Here is a 21,815-nt window from a genome sequence, read left to right as displayed (position 1 = left end):
TTTCTGCACTTTGGATCCACTCCAGGCACCAGTCTGAATATGACACTGCTGTAGGGTACTTAAAAAAAAACGGTGCTTTCCTAAAAATAAAAACTATAAAGATCGCTTAGTAGCTATTTGGGGACTGGAATTCAAGTTCAATTCTCCACCCTTTAGCCAGCTGTAGATTCAAAATGCTTACATAAAACATTCAGAGCATGTATTTCATGGCAAATTTGATTTTTCTTCCATGGTAGAAAGGTGTTATTGTTACTTTTTCTTCATGCAGAAAATCCACAAAGCAATAACGCATCTCAACAAGACAGAAAAGATCTTTATTTTATTTTATAGGTAGCTTTGTTATAAGCTTCAGATAGACCCGCTCACTGCACAGACTGTGTGAAATGTAGACCTTGAAATCATAGTACTCTCTATTTTGGGCTATTATATCTAAAAGCGTTTCTTCTTGAACCCTTTCATTACAAGTAGTTCTTGCACATCAATGTGTTACATCACAATAGCAAAAAAAAAAAGTAAACTTCTTTTGTAACCTATATAAATACTTTAATATCTGCCTTGACATTATCCTTATTTTAGTAAAATCAGAATATACTCTAAATGCTTTACATAGAAAACTTTGGTCAATAGCCTATGTGTACGAAACGTATGTATTTTTTCTTACTGACTTGCCTTTCATGTTGCCTATTTAGATCTTTGAAGGAGAAAAAATCAAAACAGAACCCAGGTGAAAATTCAGTTCACAAGTTAAACAAGCACCGGAAATATATTGATAAACTTGGACAAATATGGTGTGGAGGTCACTGAAAGTAAGGGCTGGAGTCAGGCACATTTTTCATCCTGTATGGAAGGGTTTCAGCCCACTCTTCATTGTCCATTTTATTTAGCTTTATAAAATGTCTGTTTTCAAATGAGCTATCTTTTTTTCTTTCTTTTAGAGCACAACAGGTCATTTCTACATCTACCATCCAGGACTGGAAAGTCAAGGTGACCAGCGAATTTATTTCACCATCCCAGTCCTTGCTATCTTTAAATAGAAAATCTAATTGTACAAATATACATGTGCAAATACTTCACACTAAAGGACCACATCAAGGCCTTTATCACTTCAAAAGAGATTTTTAACGTTTAACTTTTTGGTTGTTATTCTTAAGTAAGTCTTTGTTACTCAGAAGGGTCTTTCGGTTAAAAATCAAGTTCAATCTGGAGCCCTTACTGATTTGTTATTCCTATTGAAAGTCTAGCTTCTGGCCATGCTTTCTTTGAGGAAAAGATATCACAGCTGAAGCATTTTAAAACATTTTTAATGCATGCAGAAAGAACTACATAGGCTTTACAAGCAGCTACATAGAGTGGCTCAAGTAACATTACTTATTATTTTGGCCTAAGCCCTTCAACAGCATCCTTTTAAAACAGGAAGAGAATGGTTACAAGTTAGCGGCAGAGCCCAGGATGCACTGCAGGGCTGGCGGATGCTCTGAGCATTTCATAGGAGAGCAAGCAGGAATCCATCCCCTGTGCTGTGGCCCCTCTTTCCATGCATTTTCTCTCTTTACTGTCCAAGCTTTTCAACAATGTAAAAAAAAAAAAAAAAAGATTTAAAAAAATCTAGCGATGATTGATTCAAATGGCACTGTACATGGACTTTGTTAGAGACCAGTAACCATTCCGAACAGCTCTTTCCCCAGAGGCGGCCTGGGTGGGTGGGGGGGCATCCACCACTTACAGGCTGTTTTTATTGCAAACGGAGCCTTGGCTAATACTGTCTTCCTTATACTGGCTGCCCGTGTCGCTCCTGCTGAGGACCGTGGATGGGATGCTCGAGGGATGCCTCTCCAGCTTATTCTCCTGGGAGAAGCAGCAGAGCATCTTCTTCATGGTGCTGTACATGTCCTCATCCTTGTAGGAGTAGATGATGGGGTTCATGACGGAGTTGAGCAGCGCCAGCAGCAAGAACCACCTCTTCACGTGCTGGACGCCGCACTGCGTGCAGTTCAGGCCGTCCAGCAGCAGGACCACCAGGCCTGGGGTCCAGCACACGACAAACGCCCCTGCAGCGGGGAGAGAAAAGGAAGCAACGTGTGTTCAGACGACAGGCCGCTCATCTAGGCTTCCCCGCCCCCAGCCTTCAGGCCGGCGTGCTAAGGGTTGACAAGGATTCGTTTTGACAACTGTAAAGAAAACTTCCACACTTCTGGTCTGAGCTTTGATCGCTGCTTGGGCTTGTTAGAGGCTAACAGAACAGCTAGGAACCTCCTTGACTATTCAGCACATTCTGTTTCATTTTCTGATCTGCCTTCCCCGGCCTCATTAGTATGAGGAGCTTACAGTGACCTGTTGCTTACTAAGTGTATATTTGCTCTCTTGAGCCTCTGAATTAGGAGTCTATTGCCATCATCATCCTCATTTTACAGATGAGAATCCTGAAGCCCAATTCCCCTGGGATGTGTGGGGAGGACTCTCTAACTCCAGGGCTTACATATATAACCCAACACTCTGCTGTTTTTTAAACCAGGTTTCCTAAATGCTTTTCTGAAAATAAGGCACATTGTATCTATAGCATTTTCTTAGCCTTTTAACTAAGTCTCTTGCTCAAAAATCTATTCTTCATAAATCCATGCTGAAGCTTAGGAAGCACTATATTCTTTTTGATGCATTCACAGACCATCTTTTAATAATCTGCTCTAGATTTAGATTTGTTTTCAGAAATAAGTCTTTCCCTTTCATGATGAGATAGCTAGAAATGTGCTTTTTAGACTCTCCAACCACACAGGGATGGGATTCTCTGAGTCTCTAGCAACCTGATCATACCTAGCTTTCAGCTAAACTTTCTGATATTTTTTCCCTAAAATATGAGACATAGGTTCACTATTCCCCTATCTAGTTATCATAACCTCAGATCACAGTTGCAGCTAACGTGTAGACAGTGCTTACTATGAGCCAGGCACTGCTATAAATGCTTTCCTTTATTAACTGATGAAACCACACTACAAGTTAGAAATTAATATTATTATTACTATTATTGGGCATAGAGAAGTTAAGTAACTCACCTATGGTCACATGACTGGTAAGGGGCATCTACTTTTAAACTCAGAGATTGTGCCCTTGGCTACCATGTGACCTGCCTCTGTGCTGTGACGTGGCCCCTGTCTCCCAAAGCCCTTATCATCTCTAACTATACTTGCTTATCTATTTAATAATTATTCATTATGAACTTCTAGAGTGCCAGGAGCTGTACCAGACAGTGAGCGAGGCGAAGCCAGTGCACCTGGGAGCTAAAATGGTCATGGGGAGACAGATAAACAAGGAAGACTAACGCCATATCACCAACAGTACTCATCTTGTTGCTTAACCGCCCCTTTTGAGAGATAGATTAGTAAGCCAGAACTCAAGAATAATGCAGGCACATCAGCTGGCTAAAAGGCAGGCGTTTCGTGCCCAGCTTCTTGTTTTATGAGCTACAGGATAATAGGCAAATTACTTCACTTCTCTGAGCTTCCATTCCCTCATCTATAAGATAAGGTCATGATCCCTATTGTGTGGGGTGGTATGGGGGGGGTAATAGGGAGTGTCACCCAACTCTGGCTTGGGTTCACTAAATGGTGACCATTATGAGGTGCTTTGTTTTCACCAAAATTAAATGTCTAGGAGATACTGTCACTGGCTGCCTCTTTTCTCCATTTTGTGGTATTTCTGGACTGGCTAACATGTGGGTAAAGAACTGGACTTGCAGACAGGAGATCCAAGATCCGGGTCCTAACTCTTCTACTTACTGCACAATTCTGGGAAAGCCATGTTGTAAAGTGAGGACTTTAGGCTAAGCCTGGGTTTTTCAAACTGTGGGCCAGAACCTTTTAGTGGGAGTGGAATCAACTTGATGGGTTCAGATCAGTATTATTATTACTATTTAAATGAAAAAGAATAGCATAGCTCAGAGTACATTCACATAGACTGAAGGAAGTTTCATTTTGTTTCAGTTCTACTAAATTTATAGGAGTGTATTGGTTATGAAATAAAATATATTACTTCCTGTTTGGCTTGGTCAAAAAGTTTGAAAAACGAGTTTCGATCATCTTAAAGGCCCCACCCAGGTCCAATAGTCGACATTTCTTCTACCATTAACACTTTTGTTTTCTCTGCTATTCCCAAGAAAGGGTTACTAGTTGTCAAGAGAGAAGCAGCCAGGCATCAGAATGCTACAGCTGCCAACTTTGATGTGATGAGCTCTGTGTGTGTTAAATTGCATAATTACGAAGAAATCCTGTGGAAGTGTTCCAAGGTCCTTCTGTTGATGGAAAGGAGAGACTATACTGATTATACTTTGTTAAACGTGCATGTCAAAATTTGATAGCATAGACAGCTTCCAAAACAGTGGAAAAAGAAAAATGGAAATAAGGAAAGGAAAAGAGATCTCAATACAAAAGGAGGTAAGAAAGGAGGGGAAAATAAGGAAATAGAGAAAAAGTGGGACAAGCAAAAGAATACAGTGTGATGCAGGAAGTGAATCCAAATAAATATATAGTTGAATCAATGTAAATTGTAGTATAGGCAAAAAAAAAAGCACAGGTGAATCTAAACAATTTGATATTTAATGTTACATCCATATGCTGTAACACCAAAAAAGGAAAGCAAGAGGATGCTTAAGACAAAATTAATGATAATGGTTATTTCCATTGCAGAGACAGGGCCACTGGTATAGGGTGGGCAGGGGGTTTTAAAGATATTGGCAAACTCTCTTCCTTGGCGCTGCCTACGGAGGTGGCCGCCATCTCCCACGCAGCATCACGGCTGCCCTCAGACCCCTCGTGAAGCCCAAGATTGTCAGAAAGAGGGCCAAGAAGTTCATCCAGCACCCGGCAGAAAGACTGGTCAAAATTAAGTGGAACTGGTGGAAACCCAGAGGCACTGACAACAGGGTATGGAGAACATTCAAGGGTCAGACTTTGATGCCTGGCATTGGTTATGAGAGTAACAAGAAAATGAAGCACATGCTGCCCAGCGGCTGCTGAAATTTCCTGGCCCACAATGCAGAGCTGGAAGTGCTGCTGAAGTGCAACAAATTTTACTGTGCTGAGATTGTTCACAACTTTTCTTCTAAGAACCGCAAAGCCATGGTGGAAAGAGCAGCCCAGCTGGCCATTAGAGTCACCAACCCCAATGACTGGTGACATAGCAGGGGAAATGAATAGACACCTTATTTTCAAGTTTGATTTGGGTGGTATAAAACCATAAAATGTAAAAAAAAAAGATCTTGGCAATATTCTATTTCATATGAAGGGTTGCAAGTACACAGGTAATCAATTTTATTAAGTGCTGTTCTTTAAACTCTACATCTATCTTATGTATAATTTTGTTTGAATGATGTATTTCACATACAGACATTAAAAAAAAGGATAAAAGTAAATTGCCATTGTTTCCTAGAAACCCTACTGCTATGTTTTTTTTTTTTAAATGGGATTCTTTTTATTATAAAAACTTTTTTTCCTAGCATGGGATTCTAGTTTGGACTAGTCAGCATTCCTAAACACATTAAATAAATCTTCAAATTGATACTCAGCTTGTCATAATACAGTAATTCATATATATTTTCCCTGTGCAGAGACTAACATAAAATAATTTATTCAAACAAAACTAGAAAAAAGTTTTATTGAGCAATTACTATATGCCAATAATTCAAGACTCTATATAAATCAACCCACTAAAGCTTCATAATAATCCTTGCATGACAGTTTGAAGCTTTTGTGGACCTGCATCTTGAAGCTAATCTATGCCTGTGGGTGTAGGACCCTTTGTTTGGATTGGATCCAGTTGGAGAGCCTTTGATTGGATTAATTCAATGAGGTGTGACCCAGGATGGGTCTTGGTCCTCTTGCTGGAGTCCTTTATAAATGAGAGAAACATGCAGAGACGCACAGAGGAAAGTGGCAGAGTCAGAGAAAGCCCGGGAAGCTGAGAGAGAGGTCCCAATGGCCAGAGGCTGGAATCAGTAGAGCACAGAGGCAGGGAAAAAGGCCCCAAAGAGGCTCAAAAAGATGAGGCCCAGAGAAGAGGGTAGAGGTGAGCTATACGCCTTATTGCCCACAGCTGAGTCTGGGGAGAAAGTAAGCCTGGAGGAGAAGGTAGAGACCAGAACCAGGGAGCTGCCATTGTGTCTTCCATGTGGCAGGAATCCAGGGTCGCCAGCATCCAACCTTCAGTGAGAAAGCATCACTGATGATGACTTGATTTGGACATTTTCACAGCCTCAGAACTGTAAGCTTTTAACCAAGTACATTCCCATTATAAAAGCCAGTCCATTTCTGAAATATTGCTCCCAACAGCTTTTAGCAAACTAAAATACCTTGGAAATAGGTACAAATATTACCCTCATTTTTAACCTGAGGAAACAGAGAAGTTAAGTCACATGTTCAAAGCTACACAGCTGGACATTAGCAAAGCCAGGATTTGAACCCACAAAGTCCAGAGCCAGAGCCTGGGGTCTTATCCTAAGTGCTGGGCTGCTTTGAAATAGACCACAAAGGATCTTATTACTCAAGTGAGTGATGGGGGAGGGTACTTCTGGTCTTTAAGTCTCATTCACAGTATGTCATATTTGACTATAAAGCTATATGTATCACAATTAAGTAATTCTTTGATTTGCTAACAGAAAGATTTTCTGGCCAGGGAAAGAAGGAAGGGAGGAAGGGAGGGAGGGAGGGAAGAAGGGACGGAGGGGCAGGGAGAATTTCAACATTAATATAAGCTGGCCATGGGGTAAAAAGAGAAATAAAAACCCGCTGACTTTATCTTTATACTGTTTCCCCATGAAAAATGAAGAGCAAGCCTTCTTTGACACAACAACTCAAACACTCTGTGCTGCTAAAGTAGAGAATGGGTGCTGTAGAGACACTGCTCAAGGTGATGGACACATTTCCCAGCAGTGAGCCCTGGGAAACACAGCTGCTCCATGGCTCCCCTCCCCGCCCCCCCCCAGCCAAGCTTTCTCTCCAAACACATCTCAGGATGGATGCACAGTTGACCTAACAGCTCGTTCTTTTGTAGTTTTTCTTATATGTCAGCAGCCAGACATGAGAACAACAATAACAACAAAAATTAGTAAAGGAAAAGAAAATGTCAGGAATGGTTTTGCCCTGCAAATCTGTAATCTTGGAGAATTCTTAGTGAATGTAGATGTCAGAAACATATAAATGGGCAATTGCTCTAGTTCTTAAAAGTTGGCAGTGGTAGATCCTGGGACATATATATCATTGAGTGCCCTATCAATCTTCAATAAATTCTAGAAGAAAAAATTCAAAAGAGAATGTTTTCTTGAGCATTTAGAACAGACTGTGATGACTGCTGGGAATCAGCAGGACTAGCAAAGAAGAGGTCAGGCCAAGCCTGAATCTCTATTATTTTAAATTAGTTATTAACAAACAGAAGCGGGTCTAGAGGTGTCTATCTGAGAACTATTGAGAGAAATTAGGTATGTTTCTCCTACAGAAGAAAAGGCTAAGGAAGAAATGATGTGCTGCCTCCAAAAACCTAAAGGGTCATCTCATAGAAGCACAGATGTATTCAGGCCACTTCAGAATATCATGCTGAAACAAATGGAAGGCAGAAATTGAATATAAGACTTCTTTATAAGTAAGTGATGCTATTTAGGAGGCGAATCCGTTGTTCATTGGGCAGAGACCCTCCTCTAATGAGGGTTTTCCTTGAGAGGTACAAAGAAAGGGATTCTTCATAAATGAGAGATAGGGTTAAATGGCTTCTAAGGACACTTCCAAGTTGAAAACTGCTAAATCCTATGAAACTAAGAGCTTCAACTCCCCATAAAGTTCAAACAGATTTGACTAGTTTCCCAGACAGAATCAGAAGGTGATATAGCTAAAAACTGATTTAAAATGAATACTCTAAGCAAGTGGTTCCTAAACCTGACTGGCCATACAAATTATCAGAGGAGCTTTTAAATAATGCAGATTCCCTGGTCCCATGTCACACCCAATAGTCAGGATCTCTGGAGTGGGATTTGGAAATCTATAGGACTATAAAGTTCCTCAGGTGATTAGGATACACAACCAGTTCTGTAAACCATTTGGCCATGCTGACCCACCTGCAAAACAACAGGTGCAGCAAAAAGCCATACAAAAAGAGAAAGGTGCAGAATTCTTTAAAATGACGAAATAAACATCTCTAGGAATCATTATCTTCAACTTGCTCTTGGAAAACTGTCTGAACACATCACATGCACAAATAAACATGCAAACACCAGCTGCCAAACTGGTCTGCAGAAGCGGCATACATGGTCTCCTCTGGGCCTTTGCTTTCCTGGTTCGCCCTGCTAGGAGTGCTTTCCCACCTCCTAATCTAAGGCCTACTTTCTTTCTAAGGTTAGCTTACTTAATTCTGCTCTAACATTTATGGAGAGCTATTGGCCAGGCAGTATGCTCAGGGCTGTACAAGCATTCCCATCTTAAACTCACGGCCCTATGAAGTTGCTAATGTTATTACTGCCCAAGTCTCAAACATAAAGAATTTGATTTTTAGAGTGGCTCTATAGCTTATCCTGGGTCAAGAAGACAACTAGTAGTAGAGCCATCATTTCAGACCAGGTTTTACTCCCACATGCAAGTTCTTAAGCACTGTGCTGGACGAGAAGTTGTGTTTTTTTGGTTTTGTTTTGGATTGTATGCTTTATTAATATATATCAATAAAATTGATTTGTTTTTTTAAAAAAAGTTCACATTTGGGTTTCTGAGTGGTTTACCCTTCTTTGTGTGTTAGTCTTGCTTTAGAACATGGTGCCTTCCACATTCATAATCCTTTAAATTGCACTGATCCTGCATCAGTGGAAAGGAGGCTGGACTAGGGTGGTGAGAATGACCTCTTGTTGAAGCTGAGGCCCTGCTGGGCTTCATAGCATGTGGAGCAGAAACTGAAAATCTTTGCTGAGGGGTGGTTCGAGTAGTGGAGAGCCCTGCGCCTGTGGATCTGGTTGTGCCTTTTAAAATGTGTGGTTGGCAGATGTTGACTTAAAGGCTGGATGTTCCTAGATACTGCTGGTGCTCCCGGTCAAATAGAAGAGATGGCTCTTCAGCTGAATGTGCCAAATGGCACTGCAGTGGGTTGTGGATGTCCAAGGGTCCCTTCAGGAGGTTCCCATTCTGTAATCAGAGCATAGCACCACTCATCCCACCACTGCATAAAGAAAGTTGTCTGTTGACCTAGATCCTTCAATTGTTTTTCATTTTACACAGCAAATAGTTCCTTGGCTGTAGCACACATAGGCCAGTATGGTTGTTGTGATCCTGGCATTTTCCTTGGTGTTGGGGCCAGAAAGGAGTCTGAGTATCTAAGAACCCCTTTCCTGGAGGCGGTACTGTTAGCAAGTGATTCATCAGTGCCAGAGGTGAGTGAGAGTTCTCTCCTGCCTGCACAGTCTGGGTGGGCTGGACCATCATGACACTTGGTGCCTGACACGCACAACCCCCAAAGGGATCCCAAGGAATAAAGGATGAGTAGAACAGAAGGTGAGGTTTTGCTTAATGCTGAAAGAACTGGAGGGAGGTAAATTATGAAACCTGCTTGGAACAGGGAAATGGTCATTTTGGTGCTGCTGAACAATCAGCTCTTGCCTTGGATTTGGGGCATCTGCCAAGGAATTCACAGGTCTCCTGATGTTCTGCCTTTGGTGCCAAGCTCTTCTCTTCTGAAACTTGGTTCTGGAATGCCTGTTTCTTTAGCCAGTTCTTTCCTAGTAGCAATAATAGGGAATCACTTCTTCTCGAAGGCTTGAATTAGGATACTGATTTGAGATCTTGTCATGTGTATCCAGATTTTTCTTGTCCTGCCCCAAAATATTCTTGAGTCCTAAGTAAAGGCTGATCTTGACCCTGGGTTTGGTGTTCTAAGAGCATCCAGACTGGTTGCTTTGCCTTTAACTGTCTTGCTCTGTGGGTTTGAAACCACACCTGATTTTAGACTCCAGAATACCAATTTCTTTGGCTATCTGTTCTCTGGTAGGTATACCAGAGTAAGGGTTCCCCTTACACCATGCTTCAAGGGTATCCTTTTGACTCTAGTTCAAAACAATCTTCTCTTTGCAGGGCTTCGCTTTGTAGGGTATCTCTTACGCTGGTCAAAATCCATTTGGGAAAGAGAGAAGTTGTTTTAAATGTACATGTCCTGTCTCTCATGCCTGTTATAAGCTCCGTTATATGCACACTGGGCCTCATACCTGTTTGTATCCTTTGAACTAAGTATGGCACCCCACACTCAGTGGCAGAGGAGACAAGTCTGTGAGCGCCAACTCAGGTGCCTGAACTGCACTAGCAGTGCAAACAGAGCAGACTCTGGCTCTGTAGGGATTTTCAGGGATGTCACTTGGGTGTGATAACTCTGTATACTGTCAAAGAAGGCCTCAGGTGGAATGACACCCAGTTGAGCTGAGTGTTGAAAGTCAAGAAGGCGTGTACAGAGGTGAGAAACAGCCTGATGCAAAGGGGGAACTGCAATTAGTTCAGGATTGTTTCAAACCAGGTAGGCGATGGAGGAAACAGGAAGTCAGAGAACTGGCATGTAACAGACCTTCACTGTGGATGCACAAGAGTTAGGATTTATTGAATAGAAAAGACATTAAAGCTTTTTTCAACTGGGAGTTTGGGGAGAGAATTAAGACCAATTGCCGCAAGCCATCCCCCATACATAATGAATTAACTTCTCTCTCAAGCATCTAGAATGGTATGAGTTAATGTTCCCTCTTTGGGAGGATTAAGAAAATATTTCTATGATCCTGGTTCATAGAGTTCCCCATCGAGAAGGGCTGGGTCAGAGATTTTTCAGACTCAGTGGCAACTCATTAGTGGGTTGTGAAACCAATTTAGAGGATTGTAACGAGCAACTTAAATGAAACGGAATAGACTAGAAAACATCAGTGTGCATCAAGTTAGGATATGTTTCATGAAACTTGTTTCAGTACCTTTTATAAACACACAAATATATGTGTGTACTGGGTTGTGATGTAGAATGTACAGTATTTCTTACTATGGGTCCCAGTTTTTTAAAAAGTTTGCAATTCACTGCTATGGAGCAGTAGTTTGTCAACCAATTTTTAAGGTAGTGGAACAGTTTTTCTAAAGATCTCTCTTATTAACTTCAAAAATCAGAACTGTCCTGACTAATGCAAGAGATGAAGGTAGATGGGTTTAAGACCCTGTCCACTAGAGTTCACTGCCTCATACTCTGGCCTCATCACCCCCCATCCTACACACACACTCACTCACACACACACACACACACACACACACACACACAGGCACCTCTGAGGAACCTTTGGGAATAACACTGAACACGGTTTGAAAACTGCTGCTAGATAGTGGTAATTCTCTGAAGATTTTTAATCGGAAGAGTGGGCACATCTCACATTTTAGAGAGAAGCTTTATCAAGTGCTCAGGATGGACTGCAAGTATGTGAAACTAGAAGTCTGCTCCCCCCTATATCAGATTCACCTGGGGTCCCTGTTTAAAATTCCAATTTCTGGGCCCCATGCAGACCTAAAAAGGAGGAACTGATGAAGATATGATTTGGGCATCTCCAGTTTTGACCAGCTCCCCTAGGAAATGCTTTAGTATAGTAAAGTGTAAGAACTACTGGCCTAGCCAGGGAGACTAACTTGAAGAGCATGGCTAAACCCCAGGTGAAAAGTAGATGGGGGAGAGAAGTAGTAAGGAAGAAGCAATTAAGACTACATGAATAATTGGATCTAGGAAGTGAGGGAGAGGAAAGAATCCAAGGAGACTTGGTAGCATGTGGTTCCGATAACCAAACAGGGGAGACAGAGGTCAGACAGGTTCAGAAGGAGACAGGGTTCAGTTTTAGGCATTGGACACATAGGGTACTACTAGTGGCTCCAACTGGAGAAGCCATGTAGAAGACTGTCAGGGATAGGGATCAGGAGCTCAGAGAGCTCCAAACTGAAATGCTGACTTGGGAGTCATCATCAGTCGGAGGTAACAAAAGCCGTAAGTCCTTTCATTCATTACCAAATATTTACTAAGCATCACCTACCATGTGCCAGCTAGGAGTTGAATGTCTTCACAATGATTGAGTTTGGATAACAAATCTAATTTCTTTCTATTGCCAAGTGACAGGTCAGTCATATTGATAAGAAGCAATGAACTTTTATTTTAATGAGGCTCTCTCAGTGCCTGTCTAAAATACCCACTAATAGTCCAATTAGACTACAAATGAGCTTTCCTCTAGTAATTAAATAAACCGGTTTGTGTGTTATAGTCAAAACTCAATATCATGAGTTCAATATAATTTTTTAAAGTATAGAGAATCATATACTAGAATATTCAATTACAGTATTGAAATGATATTTTAATGACTGCAATTTAAGGCAATCAGAAAGATCAAATTAAGCAAAGTCTAACACATTGGAAGATAAAATTATAAGTGAGAACTGACTGGAGGCTTTGAAAACTATTTCAACATCCGTAGTCAATATTACCTTTAGAAAATCTATAACTCCCCCCACCCTTGCTTGGAAGTTTTCAAAACATCTCAGATAATACTATGGTTAATACCTCATCTACGCATTATAGGAAATAAAAAGGAAGAACACCACTGCATCTGGGAGAAAATCACAGTCACTGGAATGTACTTTAGTTCAACATTCTTGGGGTTTTGGTGAGACAGGATGTGTACAAGACTGGGACCTCTAGTTCCATGAAACTGATTCTTCAGGATGTGTTCCCTTCTAGTCCATCTAGTTAGACTTGTAGCCAAATTATATTTTCATCTGTTTAAAAATTCACACATGCAATTAAAAAAACACAAATAAACATCCATAACAATAAAAACCATCATTGCATAGACTATTCTCACTTTGGCACATTGGCTACTAATTTCATCAAACAGAAGGATATATTTTAAATATGTTCACTCTGTTATTCTTTGTTTTTAGCCCAGGAGAAAGAAACAGGGCACAAGCAATAATACCAACCTCGTAAGCCACAGGACTGTCTGATTTACAAAAACAGAAAATTACAGCTCTACATAAAAATCAAGTTGTTGACCTCATCCTAAGGAAGTTCTCTTCTTATTTGAAATGGAATTTTTAAAGTAAAATTTTAAGGTAAAAAAATATATATTCTTGTTTAGAAACATTACAATGTGTAGGGCTTACATCAAAAGAATATTCAAATGAAAATGCTCTTACAACATTAAAGAAATTCGTTCAACAATTTAAAAATAACACTCCTAGATGTGGTTTGCAGTCAAATTCATATTCATTTACCCACAAGCATTTTAGAAGTCCAATAACTCAGAAAAGAGCTTGTCACATATGTGAAAAGGAATGAAAATATATACCTCTAGTAAATCTTCCTTATTTTTACTGCAGAAAACAAAACAAAACAAAAAACCACTAAGGCACTTCAAGGAGACTATGAGCAGTTAAACATTCCACAGCTGATCCATTTAACGCTACTGTTACCACCATTTTGACTCTAACAACTGATTTTAGACACTTGTTTTAAATTTGTGGCCTGCTTTTGGAAAACTGAGCATCTTGATCCCAAGGATTATGAGATAAAATTTAAAGCAGAGGCATATCAGCCAGAACCATAGCCTAGACCTAATTCCAGGCTCTAACTAGGGCAACAGCTGGAAATCACAAACTGCATAAGTAACAAAACACGGTTTCCACCTCTAGATACCTCCTTTACGCATCATCTATAAGGACAAGCAATACCTCAGTGCAGCACAACCTAGGACAGCAAGAGGCCCTGAGCATCTACGAAGTGATGTGTATAGCAGCCATTTGCTTGGCAGAATCTTAAAGGCAGGCAGATCTCAATCAGGCTGCCCGAGGACCTGAAATTCCTCCTGGTGGATTCACACCTTTGGTTTAGGACATTATCTTCTGAAAGCCTCCACTGCACTTTACCAAGAACTGCTAGTGTATTAAGCTGAAAGCATGTAATATTTTATCACCTACACTGAACTTAGCACAAAGCAGGGGCCTGGGGGAATGTAAAAAAGGACAGGTATCTTTGCTGAGATGAAAAGATTTTTAAAAAGGGCTGGTTACCATCATGAGATGCTGCACAGGCAACTGGACCTGAATAGGGTACAAGATTCTGAATAGGGTACAGATGACACAAAATGCTATTCTGAGCTCAGAGGAAGGGAAGAGGAAGCAGTAGGAACTGGGGGAGTGGGCTGGAACCACGCTAGTTACAGAGACTGGGGCCTGGAAGAATGGCACACCGAGAAGAGTTCTTGATCTTCCTTATAACTTTCAGTGTTGTCGATTTTTTTCCCATGAATCTGTTGTTGTTTTTTTTTAAGGTTTGTCAATTTCATTCATTTGTTTGTTTTTGTTTTAAGAGGTACCAGGGATTGAACCCAGGACCTGACACATGGGAAGCAGATGCTCAACCCCTGAGCTATACCCACTCCCCTATCTTAAAAAAATAATAAACTGTCACTAAAGCCTTTTCTATTTTCATTTTGGGAAAAAATATTTTTGCACACGCTAGATTTCTACTGCAAGAAAGGCCTTAAGATTGATCCTACACAGTTGTGAAATCAGAAGGTCATAACTGTCTCCCTCCGATACATTTTTTAATAGTCAGTTCATTTCATTTTACCTACATTTAGCTTACAAAATAAGAAAATGCACAGCAAGAGTTTAGGGAAGTCATTAAACAGTAAAACCACGCCATAACCCTCAAAGTGGAACCAATAAAAATCAATTATGTAAAATATGAGACTTGTTATTACAATATTAATTAGTTGGGCATTAATCACAAAGAGCCCAAAAGCAAAGAAAGTGAAACCTACTGTATCATACACTGAACCAAGAAGTCCCAAATGATCACTTCCCCGAGAAGAACATAACTATGGCTGGTCCCCAGTTGGAAGCAGGGTCTGGGGACAAAGGGGAGCCACCATAGGTTACATATTCTGTGGGTGGGAGTGGGGATTGCTTGATTGCCTCATTTAACTATTACCAGAGGAGAGGGTTCCACAAACATTTGTCTTTCAGAGAAAATGAGTCTTAAAAATGCTTTAAGTAGAAGCATTTCTCCTCTTCCTCAAAAAGGGAAGCATGCTGATCACACTTCCCCTGTTCCTGATAACTGTCATCCTGGTGAACATCTATTACCACCCGCTCACTAAACATCAGGTCTGGAAACTGGCACCAGTTTCCTGTTTCCTAGTGCCGGTTTCCAGGAAAACAGACTCACCTCTGTGGCAGGCTAAGCCACTTTGGATGATGGAGGCCACCTGCTATCCACAGCTAGCAGTCCCTGCGCCTTTAGGTAGCCTTTCTGCCCACCCCCATTTAGTTTGCTGCTTCGAACCTACAGTGGACTCAGAAGGCAAAAAGCTACATTTGGCAAGAACAGTAGTTGAATAAAATCAATAGAGCTCTAAAGAATGGTATCAGAGTAGAGTTCATTACAAGACTTTGAAACAGCTGTTTGTACTCAGAGGACATTTTCCAATAGGTGTAGGTGCCAGAAGATGGTTTTATAGATTAGATAAATCCAGGGACACCAAACCCTCCCCGCCCCCCCCAAAAAAACCACACCCACTATTCATCTCTATATGGTTAAGTTGAAGAATTTCTCCCTCTCCCATGAAAGATGGAAAATTTAATCACTTCGAGTATGTCTATAAAACAAATGAAGAAAGAAAAAAAAAAAAACAACCAACCAGACAAAAAAATGGGTATTAAGAAAATAGTTGTATAGTTCAGTTTTAAAATTTCATCTGAGACCTGGAAACTGGCACTAGGAAACAGGAAAACAGAGTCAACTCTTTTTCTATTTCAGTCCCTCACAGTGAAAGCAGGCTAAGCAAGCATCACATACACATACACATATACATACACACATTCTGTCCAAGAAGTACAACACCCTGCTAATTCTGAAATAGCAAACTAGCTTTTCTAACAACCCAGTTTGCTTTTTTTATGCTTTCTGCAGCCAATGAGGAAAAAGACTCGAAATGACAAAAATCTGTAGTTTTAACTTGGCAGTATTATGATTCACAATGCCATTCAAATACTGTTGAAATATTTTCCACTTGTTACTTCTGATCATACCTAACTTTTCCCTAAGTTAGTTGGATTGTTATTTGTCTTAACCTGATTTTAAGGAATATAATGTGACAAGATCTTTGTTTTCTAAAGACTTTTTTTAACTTAAACAAAACAAGGCTAGCAAGAGCACAGTCTCGCAAGAGCACCAAATTACAAGAATATGGTGATACCTACTGATTAGCCTTTTAACTAACTGTACCATAATTCTAGAGGTGCAAATACAGACTTGTTTTCTTACTCTCCTTGTTTCTCAGTTCTTTAGCCTTTCCCTTGTCTCCCAGGTTGTGTCTCTTCTCAGACTATCTCTTTTATCCACTTTTCTTCAGGAATCTCCTTGCATTCTATTTGTAATAGATCTTAGTTACCCCTTCAAACTTAAATAGCACTCACTTGATTCCATTGTTAAAATGCTGTGTATAAACATGGATGACCCAGGGCTTTATGCATCATCCAACAAGTATTTACTGAGCTCCTACAAGGAACCAGTGATAGTGCTAATTATACAGGACACAGAGGTAAACAAGAGAGACACATTTCCTGCCTTTACCAGCTCCTTCTCAGAATTTAGGTCTCTGCTCAAATTTGCCTCTCCAGCAAGGCATTCCTTTTATTGAGCCATCTACTAAAGCAGCACCCAGCCCAGACAATTCCAAAAATATCATTCTGCTTGATTTCCTTGCACAGCTCTGCAATTATCCGGTTTATCAGATGGTTGATTGATATACTAATTACCTATCAACCCAGTTGGAAACTAAACACTTTGAAAGTGGGGACTTTGCCTATTTAATTCACCTACAGACACCTCCCATATAAATGCTGATTCCTAGTTCCCCTCTGGAAATTCAGTTTTGAGGAGTCTGGAGTAGGGTCAGAGAATCTGTATAACAAATGCCTCAAGAAATTCTTATGTTCAAGTAAGTATGGGAAGTGCTGGATTTCATAAGAGTCTGGGTCTTTATCTCTTATCTTCTAAATCCAAAAAGTTGGGTGACCATATCTGCTTCCATCCCACAAAGAGAATGGTTTCTTAGGATTCTTCTGCTGGAAAGGAAAAGCTCTTCAATTCTGATAGACCCTGGAGCCTCATCATAAAGTTTAAGGAACTCTGAAATTGAATTCAGTAACAATGAATGGCAGAGGCTTACAGGAACTTACCAAGAACCATTATCAGTCAGGCTCATGGTCAAGAAAAAGAAAACTGTTGGCAAAGCACAAGTCAGTTAATCACTTCCCCGTGAGAGCAAACTATATAATCAGGAAAAGAAGAAAAAAAAATGTTATTTGGAAACATTCCCTTAGTTTGCATTGAACTAATTTTTAAAGTTTGTCAGAAGGAATATGAGGGGATGGGTGGCTTATGTATACGGCAAGGATGAAAGCAGAAGAAGGCAAATTAAGCTTACAGGATATAGACAGAATACGTAGAAATGATGACAATGCAACAAAAATGCAGATGGAAACTACAAGATGTATAAGGAGATGCTATTAAAATATTGCATAAGAACCTGGAAATAAGAGAAAAAAGCTTGCTATTTGAGTTAAGCTCCAAATCAACATACAAAGGATGGGAGCTAAGGTACACAAAGTCACCTTAAGGAGATATAGCTCCCAACCTTGCAAAATCTTTACTTGAATATGACTGAAGGCAACAACATCTCTGGAGAAAGACTATGCCATCAGCGCCAAGGATATCTAGAAGCACAAACTGAAAGAGTTCTTGATCCAAGTCCGTCTGTTCTTGAGATGTCTCTATTGTTCGGATTCTACTCAGCAGGCAACCTCCAACTGTAATTGGATTTGCCAGGTATTGAGTATCTGACTCCCTCGGCCATGATGTTTCCTCAGTCCAAATAAATTCACTGGCTTTCCAGTTTAATTAGATATAGACACCTCACACACACATAGATAGAGAGCAGGAGAAAGGGAGGAAGGAAGGAAGCAGATTCCTTCTGCTCTTCTGACCTTGCTCACCTTGTGCCCTCTGCCACCTGTAGGGTTGACCATCTTCTCCTCGCTCTTTGAAGCCTGGCTCATTTGTAACCTCCTCTGTGAAGCTTTCCCCACTCACTCTCCCCCAGGCTGGGCCAAATGTCCCCCCACTCCTTTTTTCCACTGCACACTCCACACTGTTGTGAAAGCAGACACAATTAGAGTGTTCTTTCTCTTTCTGGCCAGCTAGACCACAACTCAAAGGCAGAAAAGCTGCCATATTCACCTGTAATTCCCCTCCCTGATAGGGGCTGGGTGATTAGTTGGTGCTCAGTCAATTTTCAGGAAGGCAGGAAAGGAAAGCTGAAATGTCATAGCAAGGAAGCACAGAGATAATACAATGGAAAATTGAACATGTTCCCTATTGGGCTTTCCCTGAGAAGGACTCATTCCACTGGACCACTTCCAAGCTGAACACTTCTCTAGCAATCAGGCATCATTACCCATCCTGGTTGTCGAGGGAAGTGAAGGCTACAGCAAAGCAGGAGATATACTTATGAATGTATCAAGAGCCATGTCTGTTCCCAAACTTTACAAGTTGGTTGGGTGGAATTCAAACACATTTTGTCATGAACAATGATATATGCAGTGATACTAACCTGTATACAGTTGATTACTTTACATCCAAGTCTGGACTTAACAGCAATTTGATTTGCAGCAATTATTCACTGATTTGTAGCCAGTTATACCCTTTTTACCCTTTCTAACTTTCAGAAGAAATTCCAGTAGTTTCTTAAACTGTGAGCCTCATCTTGTCTAGGGTCCCATCAGTTCCCGCATGAGGCAGGTGGGGTATAAATCCCGTTTTTCTGCTTATTTCTTCAAGATGTCTCAGTCCCTTCCTACCACTCCACATACCTATATGTCTCTATTTGAAAATAAGCTAAATTAACTCTCTTTGCCCTGTAGAATACATATATGTTTATGCATATAAATATACTCACAACATGGACATTTTAAATATACACATACGTAAAAGCTTTATGTTATATGCACATATGTAATTCAGAGTTGATAAAACATAGCACAGGTAAAAATTTCCACTGTGGGAAGCTTAAACACTCCAGACCCTTGGGCAGGAACATGGTTCCCTATTATGACATCGTTTCTATCATTTTATCCTGGAAAGCTACCAGCAAGTTTAACTATGAGGACTGCCTGTGCTAACAGTACTATATTGCCTACTCATCGCATTAGCCTATAGGAAAGGACAATCATGGTTCCAATCTGTGTTGCCAGTCATAAATATGCCCTCTCTTCTTCTAAGAGCACTGATGCAAATGCTAATGTTCATTTTTCCTTGTTATTTTTTTGCATAATCTGCAACACATTTATTAAACTCTGCAGTAAGTGTTGGGAAAACAAAGTGGTTTAAGAGAATTTCTGCCATCAAAGTGTTTGCCCTCTAGCAGGAAAAAAAAAAGGGGTACACATATAAAAATAACTATCACAAGGTACTAAATGACACATAAATGAATGGAATGAGCAAATGATACAGGAGCTCAGAGATGAAAACACATAGGTTGGGGTGATTGAGGAAGACTTGATGGAGAAGACAGGGCTTGAGCAGGGTCGGGAAAGAAATGCAGAAATTAAATTACCAGGAGGAATGATACTCAGTTTGCCTTGTCCCCAAACATATAATCTGAGAATATACTAAACACCTTGAAGATTAGGCACCATAACGTGTGCTGTAATAAGAGCAACTACCAGGACACATTTCACTCACAGGTACCTAGGAAGCCAAAAATTCCTACTCTGATTTTGAATGGTTGATTGTAATCTAAAACAGAGAGTCTGGGCCTCTTCTTACAGACCACGTTTTTCCACATTTGAGTAAATTAAACATTTTTAAACCACATTACATCATAGTTTGAAATAACCCTCTTTAAAAAGTTACTTTTTACTATCTTAGTAATCAAATGAGATGACCAAGCCAACGCGTGTAAACAACAATAAATATCTTGTAAATTGTTAGCCAGTGAAAAAGAAAAATCTAAATCACATAAATATAGATGCCAAGAAAGAGTATTCAAAGTTCTAAAAGAGATCACCTTTGAATTAGTGACGACTGGTCAACTCCGTCCAGGACAGAAGACAAATCAAACATCCCAAGTTCAACACACCGAGTCTGGGACATGGTTTGCAAAACCGCTGAACTAAAGACATCATGCAACTCAACTAACAAAGAACTTATCTTCTTATCTCTTAGGCTTTTTTCCCCCAAATAGGAAAAACATTAAAAGTTTCCTTTTTTCAATGTATTCCTTTTTCTTTTTTCCTGAAATAAATGTATATATTTATCATAACATACTATGCTAACTTTGGTATTTGTACCTAATGACATACACATACTGAAGCATGTCCTATTTAGGTAAACTTGGGGAATTTACTGAAACTAACACTTGTTTCCTCATCTGTAAAACAGATGATAAAATCTTTCCATGAGTTTGGCATTATCATGCCCGCCATCATCACTGTCATCATCACTCATTATTATTCTAGGAAAGGCCTTTATGTAATCTGATATTTGGGAAACCTAGAAGCGCCCTGGTTAGAGGGCACTTTGGACCTCTGGAGCCAGACTTCTGGGTTCTGCTCCCAGTTCTACACTTCCTGGTAGTGGCCAGCCCACAGTGCATTATTATCTCATCTGTCACACAGGGATAATTGACAGATGAGGTAATTATGTACCTCCCGGGGTTGTTATAAGCACCAAGTGACCTCTTAAATGTAAGCGATCAGAGCAGTGCTGGCACGCAGTAAGCACTCTGTCAGCCAGGACTGCTGTGATCCTGTACTCCATGCTTAAAGATGGATGGAGTCAAACTCAAGAGTTTTGGATGGGTTGGAAAAATACCAAGAAATCAGAATTATTGGTGATACAGGAACTAGCTGTTGATTTCAAAGTAGCCCCAGTAGGAGGAGGGGGGCACGATTTTTAAAAATAAATTTAGTCTTTTAGAAAATAGCTGTAGAGATGGACCTAAATGGAAATGACCTGAGTGGCAGAAGTAGTATGCCAAGACCTATTTATTCAACGTGCCTCTATTGTGGTACTAATGCTGCTGCAAATATTTTTTTATTTTCATGTCCATTTTCTCAATTAGACCATATGTACCTCCAGGACTAGGATTATATATAACCTATTTACCAGTGTATTCCCGGTGCTTAGCACAGTGGCTGACACAAATCAGGTACTTAATCAATATTTATTAATGAGCAAATTACCAAATAGGGAAATAACTGAATGGTTGAACGACACATGTAGGATATTGGCCCAAGTACAATACCTTTTAATACAAACAGAATAGAATACAATCCTTGAGTAACCAGGTAGGAGCTGATAATAAAGAAGATAGATGAACAGGACTGATGCTCCTATAACCCAGAACCTCAATTTTATAGTTCCTGCACATCTATTTTTATTATACAGAGATTTTATTGTGAATCATCTTGTTTGCCTGGCAATTTTAATTAGCTCATTTGGAGCGAATGTATTTCATGGGGCTTTTACCAAGATTGTTTTGCTTTACGTAGATGATACACAGCCATGTAATTAAAATATTTAATGTTTGCGTCCAGTTCAAATGAGAGCAAGTCATCTTCCCATACTTATAAAAAATCTTAAAAATAAATGAATTTTTCTTTTGGAGAATCACAGATTCTGAGACTTGCAAGAATTCTTATAAATTGTTTATCTAACCTCTCATACAACAAGTAATCCCT

General features: G+C 40.1%; 1 protein-coding gene across 2 annotated transcripts in view; it reads right to left on the bottom strand.

The window, feature by feature from the left end:
* Positions 1 to 293: 293 nt before the first annotated feature.
* LPAR3 (lysophosphatidic acid receptor 3) overlaps positions 294 to 21,815 on the bottom strand; it is an 81,150-nt gene continuing 59,628 nt past the window's right edge. For both annotated transcript variants that reach the window (XM_058303241.2, XM_058303242.1), the window contains one exon: positions 294 to 2,048. In XM_058303241.2, the coding sequence (XP_058159224.1) occupies positions 1,720 to 2,048 (329 nt within the window). In that variant the 3' untranslated portion in view covers positions 294 to 1,719. The remainder of the gene's footprint in view (positions 2,049 to 21,815) is intronic.

This window comes from Dasypus novemcinctus, chromosome 9 (assembly GCF_030445035.2).
Source record: "Dasypus novemcinctus isolate mDasNov1 chromosome 9, mDasNov1.1.hap2, whole genome shotgun sequence".
NCBI classification, from domain to species: Eukaryota; Metazoa; Chordata; class Mammalia; order Cingulata; family Dasypodidae; genus Dasypus; species Dasypus novemcinctus.
Note: the sequence above shows the minus strand (reverse complement) of the source record. Positions and strands in the feature narration are given on the sequence as shown.